The following is a 19479-nucleotide window of genomic DNA, read 5'->3' as shown; positions in this document are numbered from 1 at the left end:
AGGGTACATTTTTCGAGGTTGAGACATCTGCAGGTAAATATTATTTTCTTTTCAAAATTCATGTATACAGCAATCAAAACACTCAGCTAAATCACAGTTTGTTACAGAGCTGAAAAGCCAACGTGCTTCAACAATAATCCTATGGAGTAGCATTCTGTGATGTCATTACCCTGACAAGCATTGCTATTGCATTTGAAAATCCCAACTCCCAGCACCAAAGGCTGCATTATAAATTGCCTTCCTTCACTTTATTTTAAAAAAAAAATCAGAAAATAGGACTCAGTGAAACCCTGGTCAATAAATATTCTGAGAAAGATAATTCTGTTCACTAACAATAACATGTCAGTTGTGGCCAGGGCTCAAACATCACTTGGAAATGACTATTCCCATCAAACTATTCTAATGTTTGAAAAACTGTAGTAAAGTGTTCTTCCTGTCAATACTGTGAACTTAGGACTTTTCAGTGATATTTTCCTACGTTAACCTTGATGAAAGTGCACAAATCCTCTGGATATATATGGCTTTGGGATTTTCTCTGGACCATAAGGAAATGTTTTGCCTGCCAATGCCTAACACAAAGCGCATGGTACATTTTCAGTCTTGTTAACATTTTCACATGGGAGAAAAAGTGCATTATTTTGTTCAGCTTGTACAGTCCTTCCATAAAATAAATGATAAGCCTCTTCTAGGATGTAGCAGCATTTGCAAACATGACACATACAATCGTTGTCACTAAAAAATAAATACTACTAAACTGTAACAAAAATATTCAGTTAAAACACCTGAAGAAAAAAAAAAAGCTAATTCACAAACTGAAAATATAAACATGTAAGGCAAACTCCTGTTTACCTTAGTGTACAAATTTTGGTGAAAAGCAATTTTGTTATATGCCTGACTACATTCTTCATCCTCCAGAGGTGATGGATATCAACAAAGAAAAAGAAAAGCATGAGCAAGATGCAAATCATAAAACCTTTAAACAACTTCAATTGCTGCTTTTATGCCTTAATTTCTTGCATTTAAAAGGTCCCATTCTCCATAATTGCACATGTATCTGGAAGTCTAGGTGGAAGGCTAGGTGATCCCAACCTTTTTGTGTCTTGTGTAGTATCCAACAGTAATTAAAAAATTATATATATATATATTTATATATATATATATATATATTTATATATATATTAACAATTATTAGTCCTTCTGATTTTTTCATCCAGATGTTAATGACAAGTCTGATTCAAGTGATGATATGCCTACCAAAAGCTTTGCATATGTACACCACCACCTTCTCGTTTCCAGGTTCTGTTCAGCCCAAACTGATGTGAGAAAACATCATAAATGGCCATTTTTTTTAAAAACTAGATTTTTGATTTGTCTTCTGAAAGAAGTGATGAATACAACTCAGTCCAACATGTCCATTAGCTTCAGCTCTGAGAAGACAAGAGAATGATAGCCAGCTGTGCACATAATGCACCATTGGAAATTTGTCATCTAACATCACAATATTTTTGGATTGCTTCTTACTGTTACTTTCATGCTGAGACACTGGGCAGCAGTAACAGCAGAGGACCTTAGACCAATATAAAAAGTCATGCAGATAAATCAAAAAGGCTGATTGGTCAGGAAATAAACTGGTTCAATTTGGAATGATCTCTGAAAGTGCTCTGCTATTCTAAACAATAGCAAGTACTGGTGATGATGTTCAGGAATCATTTTTAGTGATAAATCTAATACGACCGTGAAGTAACAGAACAAAACAATGAGCTATTCCCGTCCACTTGCAGAATAGGAAAACTGAGGGAAATGTGGTCGTCTTTCATTGTCCATGCAGTCCATGCCATCTTCATCATCTGTAAAGTAAAGTTTAAAGGTATCCTAAGAAAAATGTTTTTTCATGTTTTATACTGTCATTTTACTGCTTAACATTTATTGAGATCTGCACATATATATTTAGTGTTGCCATATATAGATTTTTTTTAAAAAAAACTTTCCACGAGAAGCAAGGCTGGCCCCTTCTTTGCTGGCCTGTTGTCGGCAGGTAAAAAGGCTCTGTTCAGGCAGGCTTTTAATGTTTAGTTATGGGATGGGTTTTGTGCTTTTGAGGTTTTAATATTTGTAATTTTGCAATGCTTTTAGCTGATGTTTTAAATTTTTGATTGGAACATGTTTTTAAAATTGTTATTGTGAGCTGTCTTGGGTCCCTTTGGGGAGAAAAGCAGGATAGAAATTAAATAAATAAATAAAATTATTTTGTTGTTTAATATGGAGGTTTGCATAAACATTTAGTATTTCCACACACACTTTTAAAAAGGAAGAAAAAGACTACTGCTTCAATGGAGCTGTACATACAAAATAAGATCTTACTATTCTTTACAGCACTTAATGTAGTTACCAGTTAGTATTAAAATGTGGTGGCTCAAGTGGTTGCTGACTCTATAGATTGCAAGATCAGCAGGATGGCAGTTCAAGGCCCGGACCCATCATTTATCCCAGCTTCTACCAACCTAGCAGTTCGAAAGCATGCAAATGCAAGTAGATAAATAGGTACCACTCCAGTGGGAAGGGAAACAGTATTCTGTACAATCATGCTGGCCACATGATCACAGAGTAGTCTCTGACAAAACTGCTCTTCTGCTTAGTAACGGAGATGCGCACTGCCCCCTATGGTTGGACACGACTTGACAACGTTATCAATGGGGAATACATTTACTCTTTACTTTATCTGCAAAATATCTTGATGGCCATCAGTGATTAGTAGGAGCCAGTATGCATTTGTCAAGAACAAATTCTTCCAGATTAACTTTATAGCTGTTCTTTTAACTGGGTTACTAGATTAGTAGATGGTAGGAATGCTGTGGATGTCATTTATCTCCAGATGCTTTCAGCAAAGCATTTGATAAGATCCTCATGATACTTTGATCAGTAAACTGACTAAATATAGAATCAATGGAAAAGCATCAGATGTTTCAGATGGGGATTGTGTGTGTAGGCAACCACCCATCATCACTAGGGAAGAGAGCCCAAAGTAAGAGGTAAGTTCAGGCGGAATTTGGGGCCAGAATACTCTGGGGGGCAGTCAGGAGTATTCAGGCAAGTACAGTTGGCCCTCCATACCCACAGATTTTTTTATCCATGGATTCAAGCATCCACAGCTTGAAAATATTCGCCAAAATATATAAATCCCATAAGCAAACCTGGATTTTGTCATTTTATATAAGAGGCATCATTTTACTGTGCCATTCTATATAATGGGACTTGAACAGATTTTGTTATCCATGGGGGATCCTGGAACAAAACCCCAGCAGATACCAAGGGCCCACTGTACAGATGAGCCCCTTAATTAGGGGCTCTTAACCTGTGGTCTGCAAACCCCCAGAGGGCCATGATGTCCTCACAGGAGTCCCACGAAAGCTTGAAGGCTGTTCAGTCAACCTCCTCCCCACAGTGAAGTGACCACAAGACAAGAGTCAAGGCAAAGATTAGCTGCTCAAGTTATAAACTGGAGGGAAGAAGCAGGAGAAAAATCTTCCCTCCCCTCCAGTGCAACTGAGAGAGGGTTTAACAGATGATGTAATTTTTAATGGTTCAACATTCAGAAGGTGTATTATTATTATTATTTTAATTATTGAATATCTGTGATATCAAAAGATATTTAAGATATTCTGATAAAGAAAAGGTTAAGAACCACTGATTTAATTGATGGAGTAGAGGGAATCCTTATCACATTTCGAGATAATACAAAACTAGGAGCAGTACCTAACACATTGGAAGACAGAAACAGAATTCAAAAGGACTTTAATAAACTAGAACATGAGCTGAAATTATAAAATGAAATTCAACAGATACAAATGCAAATTCTACATTTAGGCCACTAAAACCAAATGCACAGGATAGAGGATACTTGATTCAGATTGTGGAAAGTACTACATGTGAAAAGGATCATAGAATTACTATTGATCATAAGTTGAACATGAGCCAGAGGTGAGATGCACTAGCAAAGAAGGCAAATGCCTACTTAGCCTGCATTAATAGAAGGAAAGTTTCCAAGTCAAGAAAAATAATAGACCCACTATATTCTACAGTGATCAGGTCTGGATTACTGCATTCAGTCCTGGATTCCGCATTTAAAGAAGGGTATCGACAAGTTAGAGCTTGTTCAGAGATAGGCAACAAAGATGATAAGAGGTATGGAGAACAAAACATATGAGAAGAGGTTGAAGGAGCAGGGCATGTCACTGAGAGGTGATATGATCACACTGTTTAAATACTTCAAGTGATGCCACAAAGGGGAGGGGGTGGAGGCTTCTCCTCTGCTGCCTCAGAAGGTAGGACTAGGTCTAATGGTTTTAACTTACAGGAGTGTAGACATTGATTGAATATCAGAGGGAACCTCTTGACAGTGAGAGATTTGGCAATGAAACCAATTACCTAGAGAAGTGGCAAGGTCTCTGGTGTTTTCAAAGAGAGGGTGGACAGCTACCTGCTGGGAATGCTCTAGTTGTATATCCTGCACTGCGCAGGGGTTTGGACCTGATGGACCATAGGGCTCATCTTTATCATAGTCTATGATAAAGGAGTTCACTAGGCTAGTCAATATTTACTGGACCCTTCATGGGAGAAGATTTTGGACAAAATCTTTAAGATCTACCATGAATTATAAGATGAAGGAAAACTTTTATATAAATATTGGAAATGTGAGCATGGGTTTGGGACATTCTCTCAAATGTAGTCATGTGATAAAGCTCAGAAATGTTGGACCCAGATCCATATGACATTGGAATATGTTTTAAAAACAGAATTTCAGGATAAATCAGATTTTTTTTTACTGGGAATGATGGAAAGATATTTAGAAATAGTATATGGGAAAATGCTACATATAAAGATCACTGCTTTGAGACTTGTCTACATACAAAGATGGAAGGAAGCTGATATTTCAACAGAAGAACTGGTTGATGAATATTTATGAACATGCTGAAATAGGCAATCTGATATTGCTGATGAAGGATAAAACTTTGATAAATTTTAAGACGGATTGCTATTTTGAGACAAAGATGGGGAAATCCATAAGTTTTAAGTTTCATAAGATAGTAATAATATGCTTACAGTAGAAATATGCCTATATTATCATAATTAGCAATTGTGGGTTATGGTCTTTGATAAAGGAAATAGTACTTGTTAGTTTTTTCTTTTGTAATATGTGTGTTATTAGTTGTATAGTTATTAGATGTTAGAATTAGGCTATTTTTGTGTTTGTGTTTTATGGTATTATGGTTTTAATGTTGCTTTATAAAAAATATTATTAAAACATTTATTGGACCTTTAAACAGAATGGATTAAATTGTTAAGTTTAACATGCAGAATGAATGTTAAAACGTCCTATTAGAATTGTTCTATGACATGCCAATATGCACCTTACATGAGAGCAGGTGTTCTAGTACTGGCTTTGAGTCAACAAACTGCTTAACAATTGTCTTGCTTCAAACAGATGCTCACAGTCAGGTATTTTAATAACCCTGTTAAACTAAGGATGCATTGCTTGCTCCATGGTAGTCTTTGGGGCTGTTAACATTCATTTTTATTAAAGCTGGATTATTAGCAATTTATCAAAACTGAATCTTGAATTCAGTTTCAGTTGACTATTCTAATGTCATTAATTCTATAATGTATGTTCTGAAAGTGTTCTTTCCAAGAAACTATCTTCTGGAACTTTAAATACTAACAAGTTCTATTTTGGTATAAGGTTTTGTGGACTCCATCCTGAAACATGGGCCTCAATTCAACATCCTCTCATCATATCCTAAAGATCTGCATGTGGACCTTATGCTACCCTGACCCATATCCTGCCTGTTCACACTGAAGGATAAAATCCCTGTATGAGGAAAATTTAGGGCTTTAAAGTAAGTCAGATGGGGGGACTTTGAGCACTGTGTGGAGAGGATGGCAATATCAATTGACTTGAAATCCACACCTGCATGCATAAGGGACACATACAAGTGCCTATCCCAATGTGAATTTTGGGCAGGGAGTGTTGCCTCCCTTTGTGGGTATTTAAATACATCCTTGGCTGTGTGAGATAGCTGACATTCAAAAGGTATAAACATAGATCATAACCATAATACTGATCATTAAATATTGGTTGAGTCCGAAAACAGATGCCAAACAGATAAACAATTACCATGCATTGTATATACTCATGTATAAGTCTAGAAATTTTAGTCAAAAATTGACCCTAAAAAACCTGGTTTGACTTATCCATGGGTCAAAGTAAGAAGTGTATTTTAACTATTATTTAAAAAAATAAAGGAGCCATCTTTCTGTGAGTAGAGTGATAAAAGGTGAGCGCTTTGTCCATCCTGGGAGCACCTAAAAGAAGCACCAACCGTTTCTACTCTCTCATCCATCCAGTCTTTAGTGTTAGCACAGTTATGTCTGCTGGAATTTAAGTTATTTGGCATCATTTTCCTTTGCTTCATTTTTAGATCCTTTGTTACATGTCCCTATGTTTTACCCTTGACTTATCAACAGGTCATATCAAAATCCATAATTTTGGCCCCAAAACCTGCCCTTGACTTATGAGGTCGACTTATAGTTGGGTATATACGGTATACTGTCACAAAAAACCTTTGTCCTATTCAAGTTGCAAGCAATGGAGTTTAACCACCTTGAAATTTCTATTATAATTTAGACAGATTGGTTTGTATGCAGTAGTTCTGTGAGGGGAAGATAGTTCATGCACCACTTTGCTCTTTCCTTTCCCCCCCTACCATCCTTGTAACCCTTGAAAAATCTCTTGGATTAGTCATCTGAAACACTGGTGATTTTGTTGTGTTTAGCTGCAGCTGAAGAGGCAATCGTCACAGAATGGGACTGAAGAAAACTGTTTTCAGTAGAGTTCTGCTCAGTTTTGGGCAATTACTCCTGTCTACTGCAGCCCAGTATGAATCAGCTCCCCTATAGCCCACTAAAGAAAGCTGGAAAAGAGAGTGCACACAACCATTGGAAACAACACTCACAAATCACACATTAATGTTTTGGGAGTTCTTTGTTTGCTAGTACCAAGTAATCCAATATTTTGCAATTTATAAAAATATATGTGCATCAAACAGAGAATCTTTGTTGTTTTAATTAAACACTCCTGAGATACTTACATTTTTCAGGTGGTGTTATTGTAATAGTTTGAGCTGTAAACTCTTCATCAAAATATCTTGTGTCTGTCTCAGATGTCACTTGAGGTTTAAAAGGAGGAACAAGCTGAAAAAGTGGAGAACAAATATATATATAATATACTCAAATTCAAACCAGGTGTGTAGAAAGGAGAAAGTGAAGATCTTCTGGCCTGTAGTGAGAATAACAGCTGGCAACACAATGATCCTAGATTACAAGGCAATTCGCAAACTATTTTGTGGAAAATCATTAGGTCACTTTCCTTGCTGGTTCAACTAAAATTTGAGAAGTAGCACAGATTGCTTGCTTATCTGTAACTGTGGTCATCTATGTCATCATACAAATGGGGTTTACACCTGCTCAGAAATCGTGACTGGAAAGTTCTAGAGCTTATTTTGGTGGGAAGCTCCTGACCTCCCTGCTACCATACATGTCTTAGCCCACTATCCTTAGTTTGGAAGTCCACCAAGAAAACATAACCATAACCAGAGAGGAGGTAGGACAGGTTATGCAAGGGCACTGATGAATATTAAAAATAAATCACCATTACAGGTAAGCTGCCTGTTACTCTTTATTGTCTCTGTATCTCACCCAAATGGGTGACTAACAAGCATTCCCTTGGAGGTGGGGTAGGTCACTGTAAAGCAGTGTTATCCAAATACCAAGGTCAAAAAGGGGCCTTCTGGACATCTAAGCAATTAAGGGCCCTCACTAGATCAGAAGAAGGATTCTGGTAAAAGACAGGTAATACAATGCTTTACTGACATGAAAATACAAGGCAATCTTTGATTTAAAAAAAGTTAGGTCTTAAAACAACTTTGTCCTCATGGAAACAGAGGAATGGTTCATCACACTGAAGCACAGATATTTGCTTGCCCATTTTGCAACCAGAAAGACAACTTTAAGAACCAACAAATGGTCATAAATAGAGGCTAAGTGTTCAAATGGCTTTAATAACAGCTGGGATAGAATTCATTTATGAGAAGGTTGGTCTCTTGGGAAGGCCAATGATCTTTGACTGCAATGTCTCCACAGTGGCCTCCCCAGCCAGAAAGAGATGCTTTGGATGTCACCATGCATTCTGGATCTCAGAAGGGCATCCTGGATAGGAGGTTGGCAGGATGTACCCATTAATGAAAGATGGATCAAATACGATCTGGCAGCAAGCAATAGATCAGCTGATGCTTAAACCATGGGCAGGGATAGGCAACCTTTTTGAGCCGGGGGCCGGGTTGCTGTCCCTCAGACAACTGGGGGGCCGAACTCAAAATGGCGCCCGGAGCGGCGCGGAAGCTGCGGTGGGGGTGGCAATCGGTGGCAGGACAAGGCTGGTTCCTGGCAAGTAGCATAAGTGGTTTTTGGGACAACAGATTTGGATCACCTTGCACCCTGGTGAACAGAAGCAAGAATAGATGTCTGATCCCTATGATTGGCACAGTATTGTCTGTGTTTTGAATAACGTCCTAGGTAAGCCTCATGGAGTATGGTTCTTTTTGAGGCAGCTGCAGCAGCAAACAAAAATGAACTGGTAGATCTGATAGAAAGCCCCTTATATAGGGCAGCTTTTATACGGTGTATGGGGCTATTGCCAAAGCACTTTAGTATGCTATGGAAGGTTCTGAAAGAGGTACTGCATAGACTCAGGATAACGCCACTTATGTGAGTCATGGAGACCATAAAGAAGAGTTGTCTGCTTGATGACTGAAGTAATATTTATGGCTATCTAAAGAGGATAGAGAAGAAAGAACAATAAGACTATTGTATTAAGAACAAGGTCTAAAATTACCTAACTGCACTGCTGCCATAATAGAGAATGTGAGATCTACATGCACCTAAAAAAAATTATGTGGAGTCAGTGACTCTCTCTCTCTATTGAAGATCACATCAGCTGCTGATGCACACAGACCTGAACAGAAATAGGATAAAATAATTATTCAGTGGAAGACATGTCCCAGCACCCCAATCCGCAGCACCCAAAACCTTCTGGTTGGGGCTCTGCCTGGGTTGTTTTGGGGGGCCACATTTGATAATTAATTACCATAAATGTGAATCCCCAAAGTTAGAAGATTGTTAAGTCTGACTTATGATCTCATAAATATTGAATAGGGTGCCAACCAAGGATTGTTAAGGTTTCTTCACATGTTGACAATTCCAGAGTAAGAGTCTATAATAGCCTGGCTCCATTTGATCAGGGTGCTTTTGTCTATTTTTAGTTAATTCTTCTTGCCCCTAGCAGCTCCCTGCAACCCGGGAATTCAGGGAATTCCTCTTCACAAGTTTCTTTTCTATCATAGTTGTCAAGATTCAACCCAATGAAATTATCCAGTTTAGCTTGAACCTTCATGTTTTTATCTTTTAAGAGTTCCTTTGTGAGAAGGAAGAGCATGTTCATAGGGAAACCATTTACCATTTTTGCCAGAAATTTCCACAATAACATTATGCATTGTGTTTATATTAAAAATTGTTTTAAAAACAGGAATTATCCATTCTCATTTGACTTCACTTATTACTCTCTTTTTAGGCTTGGTCACTAAAGCACTGAGTGTAGGCTATTTCCACTATGGTTCAAAACACACTGCAGAAATAATCCAGTTTGAGACTGCCCTGGCTCACTGCTAAAGAATTCTGGGAACTGCAGTTTTGTGAGACATTTTGCCTTCTGTGTCAGAGAGCTCTGGTGCCACAATAAACTGCAATTCCCACAATTCCCTACCACTGAACCAGGGCAGCTAAAATGGTCTCAAACTGGATTATTTCTACAATGTGTTTTGGATCTGTGTTTTATAAATGCTATTGCTTTTATCTATCAAGGCTTGAAAAGAGCATTTGAGAATTAAAAAAAAATATGGCCAGTATTTTAGTATTTGGAGGCGGTATATCATACGAATGAACATCTAAGAGAGTGAGAACAACTTTAGTAAAGTACTGTAACTCTGTTTCTTTAAATAAATCATTTAAAAATGAACTTCTTAAACTGCACAGTATCACAAAAATGTGTGTATGTGTGTGTGTATATATATATATTTTCCCCTGACTCTATTGTTGAATGAAGTGCACAAAACAAGGATACAACCATTATTTAATTTTTGGCTTCCCTCTTGTCTCTAGTTTTCAAAAAGTGGCTGGTAGCTGTTATTTTTAGAGTTACTGTAGTTTCCCTGAGAAACAAGAAAGAATTGCTTCCAAGAAAGGTTGGAGAGAAGTTGATGTTCATTTATTTAAGTAAGGTTTGAGGACAAGCATCTTAGTGAAACTTTGCAAAGCATCCTTGTTTTGTTGATATAAAGCACTGCCAAAAGGGGTCATTGAAAGGAAAAAAGGAGGTGCCAGGGAACATGCTTCCAAAGACTCAAACAGGTCCTGAAGATCCTAGAAAAGGCATGTCTGCCAGGTAAGCAAAAATGTGTCTGAAATCCATTCAGAAACAGAAATCACTTTAATGGAACTACATAAAACAATATTAAAATGATGAACTAAAATAATTTGTGGCATGATGAATTAGACACATGCATACAAATCTCCTTAAAAGCCACAACACAGCATGATACCATAAAATAAGAGAGAGAGAGAGAAAATCAGTTATAGATACTTCACAACACAATTCCTTTTTGATCACATATGTATTTCAAGAGTTATAATATTCTTATAAATTCTAAAAGAGTAACATGTAAAATTATTTGTACAACATGTTACATAGAAGTCGCTTTCCCATAACTTATCAAGCATCCAAGAAAGAATTTTATCTCATAAAAGCTGTTTTTATGACAGACAGAATAGTGAATGTATAGGCCCACGTTTATTAAGCACTACATAAAGATTGTAAGAATATGTCTTTATAAAAGACTGGAGGACAGTGAAATAAGTTGACAATCCATAATACTTCCAATGGCCCCATTTTTAAACAGCTTCTGATTGATGGTCACTCAAAACATTTGCACACATGCTGCCCTCAAGCCAAATAATGCTGATCTGTGAATCAGTAGAAAGGGCTAAATCCAACCCTCCAGTATCCAGCCTAGATGGCTCATTTGTAAGCATTTAGAGATATACATACTTTGCTGTTTCAGAGTGATGGTTTGTACAGTCAGCCCTTCATTTCCATGGGGGTTCTTTTCCAGTCCCCCTCTGCAGATGGCAAAAAACACAGGAACTCAAACCCTGTTCTACCCAATGGTGGCGTGAGGTGCGCACAACTACCCTGGTGTGGCCATGTGGATGGACCACCATTGGGGAGAATGGGGCAGGGCCATCCAATCCGCAGATGCTCCACTCTACGGATGGCAAGCTCACAATTTTGAAGGGCCGACTGTAGTAAAAAGATACATAAAAAATAAGTAACATTATTTTTGTGCTTGGGCTGATATCACTATGAAATACATGCTTGATAACAGGTAAACATAAGTATATTTAAGTCATAAACTGAGCAAGACAGAATTAAGGCCAAATATTAATACTGTATTTTCCAGTAAAACAAGATAGACCAAAATGATTCCTTTTTCATAGTACTGTTATTTTACAGAACTATTTAAAACCTGCATTTTTAAAATAATTTTTTAATAATTATTTATACCCTGTTCTTCAGCCAAGGCTATCAAAGCAGCTTACAATTTGTTAATTAGACGTTTCCCTGCCCTCAGGCTTACAATCTAAAAAAGACAAGACATAAAACATATAAATGGTGTAATATTGTTAGGAAAGTTTCAGTGTCAGCCCATACCTACCTTTTTATCATATACATCTTGCCAATTTACTCCAGCAAAGAAACTGTGTCGCATAATTTCTTTAGCATCGTCTGGTCCTCCACCAAGACTATTTCAAAAGGAAGTATAAATTACATAAGTCTTATTAGTTAAAAATAAAAGAGGCGAGGGAGAATGTTAATTTAACCTAGTTATTTTAATCTTCAGTATCACTATGAAAACATAACACCATCCTATGAAACAGTATGTTATTACAGGTTGCCCATTTAAATAATTCCATTCTTGAACTTGAATATCCTTCCAGTTAGAGACCAAGTAATTTTAAAATTTAGAATATATACACCTAGTTTTACACACCTTTACAAACACAGCTTGGAACTCATGTAGTCCCACCTGTACTGGATACAACCTGCAGTCCAAATGGGGTAGATATCGGGGAGAGCTCAGAGACATTTTCTTCATTTATATTGCTCTGCATTTTTCTGGAAGATGCAAAATATGCATGGGCCAAAGATGCATCATATAAAGAAGCAATGAGGTGCTTCTACTTCCTATTCCATTTGCATCATAGCCTAAAACTGCTCCAAGATAAAACCAGTTTTGCTGTAAATATGCCTCAGTGCTTCCACCTGCAAGCACCCATATAGAACTATAGTACAATGATATTTATTAATTGGAACATAGGTTCTGACACAGAACAGTTATTGTTGTTTGTTGTTGTGTGTCTTCACGTCATTCCTGACTTATGGCAACCCAAAGGCAAACTTATAATGAGCTTTTCTGGGGCTGAAAGTGTATGATTCACCCAGTGTCACCCAGTGAGTTTCCAAGGTTGAGCAGAGAATTGAAACCATGTCTCCAGAGTCACAGTCCAATGTTCAAGCCACTACCACACTGTCAAAAGCAACTTAGGGACTAGCATTTTCCACTGACCTCTTCAATAGCATTCTATGTTTTAATTCTGATGGTTTTTAACTTCTTGTGATGGCTTCTGATTTCATCCCAATTATTTTTCTACATTATTTTACCTGTTTTATTCATTCTACTTCTTGCAATAATCTTTCTTCTCATACTGTTTATGTTGCTTCATTCCAGAATCCCCTTTTCAATAGAATTAGGCTATCCATTGTAAACATGTTGACATTAGTCCATAAACAGTAATGATCTCATTAAAAAAAATAATAAAAAGCAGGCCTTGCCCCACTTTTAATTCCCATACAGTGAGATATTATGTAGTTTATTTTACCTATTATTTCATGAGACTTTTAATTAGTCACCCTGTTGATTAAAGAGCAGTGTGTGTGTGTGTGTGCGTGCGTGCGCACGTGCACGTACATATGCATGTCTGCACAAAGACAAACATGTGCCTTTTAAGTGTTGAGTCAAGATTATTCTTTTCAAATTTCAACCTCCATCTCTGTGGGCTGTTGATTACTGATTTCACGTCATAGCCAGAGCAACTATTTTTAAGTTATTATGTGCACAATTTCACAATACAATCAGCCCTCCTTATCCACGGATATTTTATCCACAGATTCAATCATCCACAGCTTGAAAATATTTTTTAAAAGTATAAATTACAAATGGCAAACCTTGGTTTTCCATTATATATACATTTTGCTATGCCATTATATTTAATAGGACTTTAGCATCCACAGATTTTGTTATCCATGGGGATCCTGGAACCAAACCCCAGCAAATAACAAGGACCCACTGTATTTCACACTTTTAAAAAGAAAATAAAGACTAATGGAAAATTGCTCTAGAAAATAATTATTTTAGATTTACCGTTTATTTGGATCTTTTATCAGCAGACCTGAAAGCAATGATTTTGCATCAGATGAGAGTGTTCGAGGAAATTTTATATCCTCCATTAATATTAGTTCAAAAAGTTTTTCATGATCCTGGTTGTAGAACGGCAATCTGCCACACATCATTTCATACATAACAACTCCAAGTCCCCACCAATCCACTGCACGACCATAGTCATTGTCTTCTAAAACCTAAAATAATAAAATAAAAGCATTAATACTTATACTAGATGTCCATTCTTTTAAAGTTAACTCCAATACATCTATCAATTATGTATCCCATCATAAGCAGTTAAACCAGGCCCTATGTCTGGGTATGAAAGAGCCCTCCTTGCTTGTTCAGCCTACATTTCTGCTCTGAGAACACAGGCCTGGCTGATGGCAATGCAAATGGCATTGCAAATACGAGGGGGTGCTGAAAAGTTCTTGGCCTGCCTCACTTCCCCAAATCTCAGTGTAATTTTCTCACTGAAGCTTGAAAGAGTGTTCCTTTGTATTGTAAACTGCCAAGTTGCAGGATCTTAAGGTCTAATTTCTGGATTTTTTCAGATCAATGATAGAACCATGTGAATGAAAAGTATGGAATGTTCAAGTGCTGAACTATGGGCCATCATGATGTTCCTGTTCCTGTTTCTACAGAACAAAACTCTAAAGGAAATCCATGAGTTGATGATGCCAATATTGAGTGCCCTTCAAACTGAACTGTGAAGGAGTGGTGCGCCATCTTTTGGTGTGAAAATTTTGGGACCAAACATGCAGCAAGATCTGGGAGGCCTTCAACAGTGTCAACTCCTGAAATTGTTGAGCATGTTCATCACCTGATTTTGGCAGATTGGCAAATCTCAGCTAAAACAATTGCTGAGACACTACAGATAATTTGAGAATGCACTGGGTTTATTATTATTCACAAGCACTTGGCTATGCAGACGTTGTCAGTCATCTCAGTTGCTAAAATGTTTGAATGCTAACCAGAAACAAGGTTCAGTAGAAACCCCCAAGTTACCCAGATACCATGGAATAAAGAAGGTATTTTGATTACTATCTTCAGAAGAGCCAAATAGTCAATACAGAGTGCTACTCTAACTTGCTGTGCTGATTAAAGGAGGAACTGGCAAGGGAAACTGTGGGAAAATGTTCTATTTTTGCAGCACAATGCAACTCCTCACAGGGCTGGCAAGACGATGGATGTTTTGAAGAATGTGGGGTCTGAGTGCATAGACCATCCACCCTACTCATCAGATCTTGCTCCATCTAACTATTTCCTATTTCCAAACATTTTAAAAGTTTGAAAGAAAGGACATTTTTAATGTTTCTGAGGTGATGGCAGCAGAAGAACAGTATGAGCTTGTGAATACTGATGACGTGGACAAGATCCTTGGAAAGGTGAGGAAAACGACATGCCCCTCAATCCCTGCCCATCAGGGCTAGCCATCCAGGGGGGGTGATGCCTTGATGGCACTTCCTAGACGTGTCATCAATGCATCCCTTAGGGAAGGTCATGTACCATCTGTTTTAAAAGAAGCAGTTGTTAGACTGCTTCTAAAAAAGCCTTCCCTGGACCCCCTGGACATGAAAAACTATAGGTCTGGATCCCATCTGCCATTTTTGAGCAAGGTGATCGAGAGGGCTGTCGCTCTTCATCTCCAAGCGGTCTTGGATGAAGCAAATTATCTAGATCCATTTCAAACTGGCTTCAGGACAGGATATGGGGTGGAGACTGCCACGGTCGCCTTAACTGATGACCTTCGTCTAGGCATCAACAGAGGGAGCATGACCCTGTTGGTGGTCTTAGACCTCTCAGAAGCATTCGACACAATAGAGCACAACATCCTTTTGGAATGCCTGAGAGGGTTAGGAATTGGAGGCACTGCGTTGCAGAGATTCTGTTCCTTCCTCTCGGGCAGGTTCCAGAGGGTGATGCTTGGGGACAGTTGCGCCTCAAAAATGGAGCTCAATTGTGGCCTCCCTCAGGTTGCCATCCTGTCCTCGATGCTATTTAACATTTATATGAAGCCGCTGGGAGAAATCATCTGTAGACATGGGGCAGGGTGTTATCAGTACGCTGATGACACCCAAATATATTTCTCCATGTCTCGGGCATCAGCGACGACAACAGATGGTATTTCTCCCCTCAATCAGTGTCTTGAGGCAGTAATGGACTGGATGAAGGAAAACAAACTCAAGCTGAATTCAGACAAAACAGAGGTACTTACAGTAGGGGCTCCTAAACCAGGTATTGGGCTGCAACCTCCAGTCATAGAGGGGTTCATGCTCTCCTCAAAGGACTGTGTTCACAGTCTGGGGGTGCTTCTTGGTCTGTCGCTTCAGATGAGAAATCAGGTGAATGCGACGGTCAAGAGCGCCTGCTATCAGCTTCGGCTGATACGCCAGCTGCGCCCTTTCCTGGAATTGGATGACCTCAAAACTGTAGTACATGCACTGGTAACCTCAAGACTTGACTTTTGCAATGCGCTCTACATGGGGCTACCCTTGCGCCTAGTCCGAAAACTTCAACTGGTACAGAATATGGTGGCTAGGTTGATCACTGGAACATCTAGGAGTGACCATATAAAACCAATATTAAAGTCACTCCACTGGCTGCCTATTAGTTTTCGAGCACAGTACAAGGTGTTGGTTATTACCTTTAAAGCCCTACGTGGCTTGGGCCCAACCTATCTAAGGGATCACCTACTTCCATATAATCCACCCCGTACTCTCAAGTCCTCAGGGAAGAATTTATTGCAACCTATAAAATCTAGACTGACTGCAACTTCCCAGAGGGCCTTTTCTGCAACCGCTCCCAGCCTGTGGAACGGCCTGCCGGACAAGATCCGTCAAATCACCAACTTAGACAGCTTCCAGAAAGCTATCAAGACAGATCTCTTCCAGCAGGCCTTTCCAGAATAAACTACTCGGCCAAGTGGTGATTGCCCCCCCCCCCACATATATATTATGACTCTTCCACTTTTATTGGTTTTAATTGTTATGTAATTTTAAATTCTATATTGTTTAATTGTCTTTTAAGGGGGGATATTTTGTATATATGGATGTATTTTAACTCTTGTAAGCCGCTTTGATTGTTTATAACAAAAAGCGGGATATAAATAAAAGTTTTATTTATTATTTATTACTTCAGTGACCAGACATCAGATTTTGTTTTTAGAGGGGTTAAACAAATTGAGAAATAATACGCCAAGTGTGTTGAGCTTTGATATGAATATGTGGAATAGCATGTATGTTTCATGCCTCTAGGTCATTCCCTTCTTGTCTGGGCAAAGAACTTTTCAGCACCCGCTAATAACAGTACATCTGTAGGCTGCTCCAACTACCTTTGTCTCAGGATGTTATTAATTCTGTTGGAGAAATGAAAAACCTCTATATACCTTCCTTTCAATATAAGTGAAAGCCACATTGTGCTTCCAGTACAATTATCATTTGGATAGGGTGAATACAGTATGAGATTCATCTATGCCTCAAATTGTCTAATTGATAAAAAATGCACTCTCCTAATACGTGAAATGAAGGTGTATTTCAAATATTTTTAGATACCTGAAAATAAATTGAATGTTTTTTTCTACAGGCAAGGGCCAGATCCCATTAGCCCTGTACACCAGTGATTACTTGGGCTGACAGAAAAAGCCCATCAGCAGAATTAGGAGGTGGAGATTACTATCCTCCATGCAGCCTCCTCACACCTACAGTATACACTCTGGAGGCCTAGAAAGCTGAGTTTTAAGTGATGCGAGGAGTAAGGAGAGAGGCAGAGCAGCACCCTGTTGCAATCATTCAGGGGGTAACTACGGAGCAAAACCATCTAGCGTTAGATCTGCTGACAGGCTTCTTCCATCTGCTGATGTCCAGGTATCTGTCTCTGCAGTTACACATTTCTTGTAATGTATTTCTTGTAAATTATTTCATTTTTCCAGTATTATGTTTGGGAATGTATTATTCTATCTCCAAATGATGGATCATGGGTAGTTTAGCTAGTTTAGTTAATCAAATGTAATTTTTTCACATGCAGAAAAAGAGTCACAAAGCAACTTTTTAAATGATTAAAAACAACAACAAAATAGAATACATAATAATATTTTCATTGAAAACCATACTAAATACTGGGGGGTGGACTCCATCTGGAAAAAATTACTTTAAGAACAAAAGCTACTACTGTCTCAATCCATGACAGGAGTGAGAAACAAAAGTAACCATCCAAGCTAGGACATTCAATTAAATAAATGCCCTCCAAAAGAGAAATCCTTAACCTTATGCTAAAACCATGAAATTTTGTCACCAAGTGAACAAGACTGCATAATAATGAAACTACTGTAACAAAAAATAATGAGGCTACCACAACAAAGCAAGGAAAAATGACTAAAATTGGGAAAACATTTATAATTTTGCGTGCATTTCAGTATCTATTTATCTATGGTAGTTTCAAATTCGCTTAACAAAACAAATCGTTTGCAGTATCAAAACTGAGATCTATAAAAGCACTGCTTCAAAAAACAAAACAAAACCCAAAGCAAAATTGTTTTGGACTCTATGATTAAGACTAAATGTTATTACTCTGATGGCCAAGAACTACAAACATATATTCAAAAGTAAGGTTTAATAAGTTCTTTGGTTCGTAGTGCCTAGAACATTGCCTAAGACAATGTTCTTTATTCCTTACAACAGATATGTGATAGGATAAAATTTTGACAATGACACAAGCATTTTATCAGGACTACTATAAAATAAATGTCAATTTATAATCAAGGTTTCATCCTGTGTCCTTGTTTTGTTAACTCGAACTTGGCAATCAAATAATTTTTTATTTTTACACTATTGCAGAAGTGCATTTTTCTAGGTTTCCAAAACCACCTTATTCAACCTTCCCCATCTGTCACCATCTGCTTCTTTTTAGCACATACTTTTTGTGTGATCACACAAGCATGTGAAAAATAACTAACATTCAGATGATTATCTGCTCATACATTTGAGGACTGGGCATAATAAAAGTGAACTGCCAAAAACATACTTAACACTTGCATAGGAGCTAAATTTGATTTCCAAACTGTTTTACAATTAGATGACTGAGCAAGTATCACTATCTCAATAGAAAAGCTGAAAGTCCATATAAGTAACAGAATAATAGTTATGATATTCAATGAATATAAACATGGAAACCATTCTCTAGCTAAAAAAGAAACTAATCACTAAAAATAATGAATTTTGTATTTTGATGTCTGAAGCAATCCATGAAAAATCTGTTCAGTCTGAACAAGTACAATTTTATGTTGTTGATTTTAAAACACTTCAATACTCTTTTCTATTAAATATTATTTTATGCAGAAGAATTAACCTACATAAAGAAAACTAGTTTAATGAAAACTGGTACATGAAATACCCCCGTGATGGGTGTGATATAATATATTTGAATTAACACAATTGTACTAATGCTTAAAGTTTGAGTTTCTATAAACTCCAGTATTTGAATATACACAATTTGAATTACTGTTCAACTGTATTTGAGCACACAATCCAAGAACAGGAAATAAGTAGTCCTCTATATGCTATTGGACTGCAACCACTATCATCCCTTGCCATTAGCCATACTAGCTAGGGTTGGTGGTAACTGCAGTCCAACAACACCTGGAAGCAACATGGTCCCTCCCCCTGTTGTAATTAAATAAAATATAGCATATTTAAATACACAAAATAAATGCTGACATACCTCAGGAGCCAAATACTCTGGTGTGCCACAGAATGTTTTCATAGTAGCTGCATCTGTGATTCCTTCTTTGCAAAGTCCAAAATCTGTAATTTTT

At 37.7% G+C, this 19479-nt stretch overlaps 1 protein-coding gene across 1 annotated transcript in view; it reads right to left on the bottom strand.

Moving 5' to 3' along the window:
* Nucleotides 1-258: 258 nt before the first annotated feature.
* The window catches only part of AKT3 (AKT serine/threonine kinase 3), a 206292-nt gene continuing 187071 nt past the window's right edge, over nucleotides 259-19479 (bottom strand). The window contains 5 exon segments of the mRNA XM_042446913.1: nucleotides 259-1847; nucleotides 7146-7248; nucleotides 11883-11970; nucleotides 13650-13864; nucleotides 19386-19478. Coding sequence (XP_042302847.1) covers nucleotides 1762-1847; nucleotides 7146-7248; nucleotides 11883-11970; nucleotides 13650-13864; nucleotides 19386-19478 — 585 coding nt within the window. The 3' untranslated portion in view covers nucleotides 259-1761.

This window comes from Sceloporus undulatus, chromosome 1 (genome assembly GCF_019175285.1).
Source record: "Sceloporus undulatus isolate JIND9_A2432 ecotype Alabama chromosome 1, SceUnd_v1.1, whole genome shotgun sequence".
NCBI lineage: Eukaryota > Metazoa > Chordata > Lepidosauria > Squamata > Phrynosomatidae > Sceloporus > Sceloporus undulatus.
Note: the sequence above shows the minus strand (reverse complement) of the source record. Positions and strands in the feature narration are given on the sequence as shown.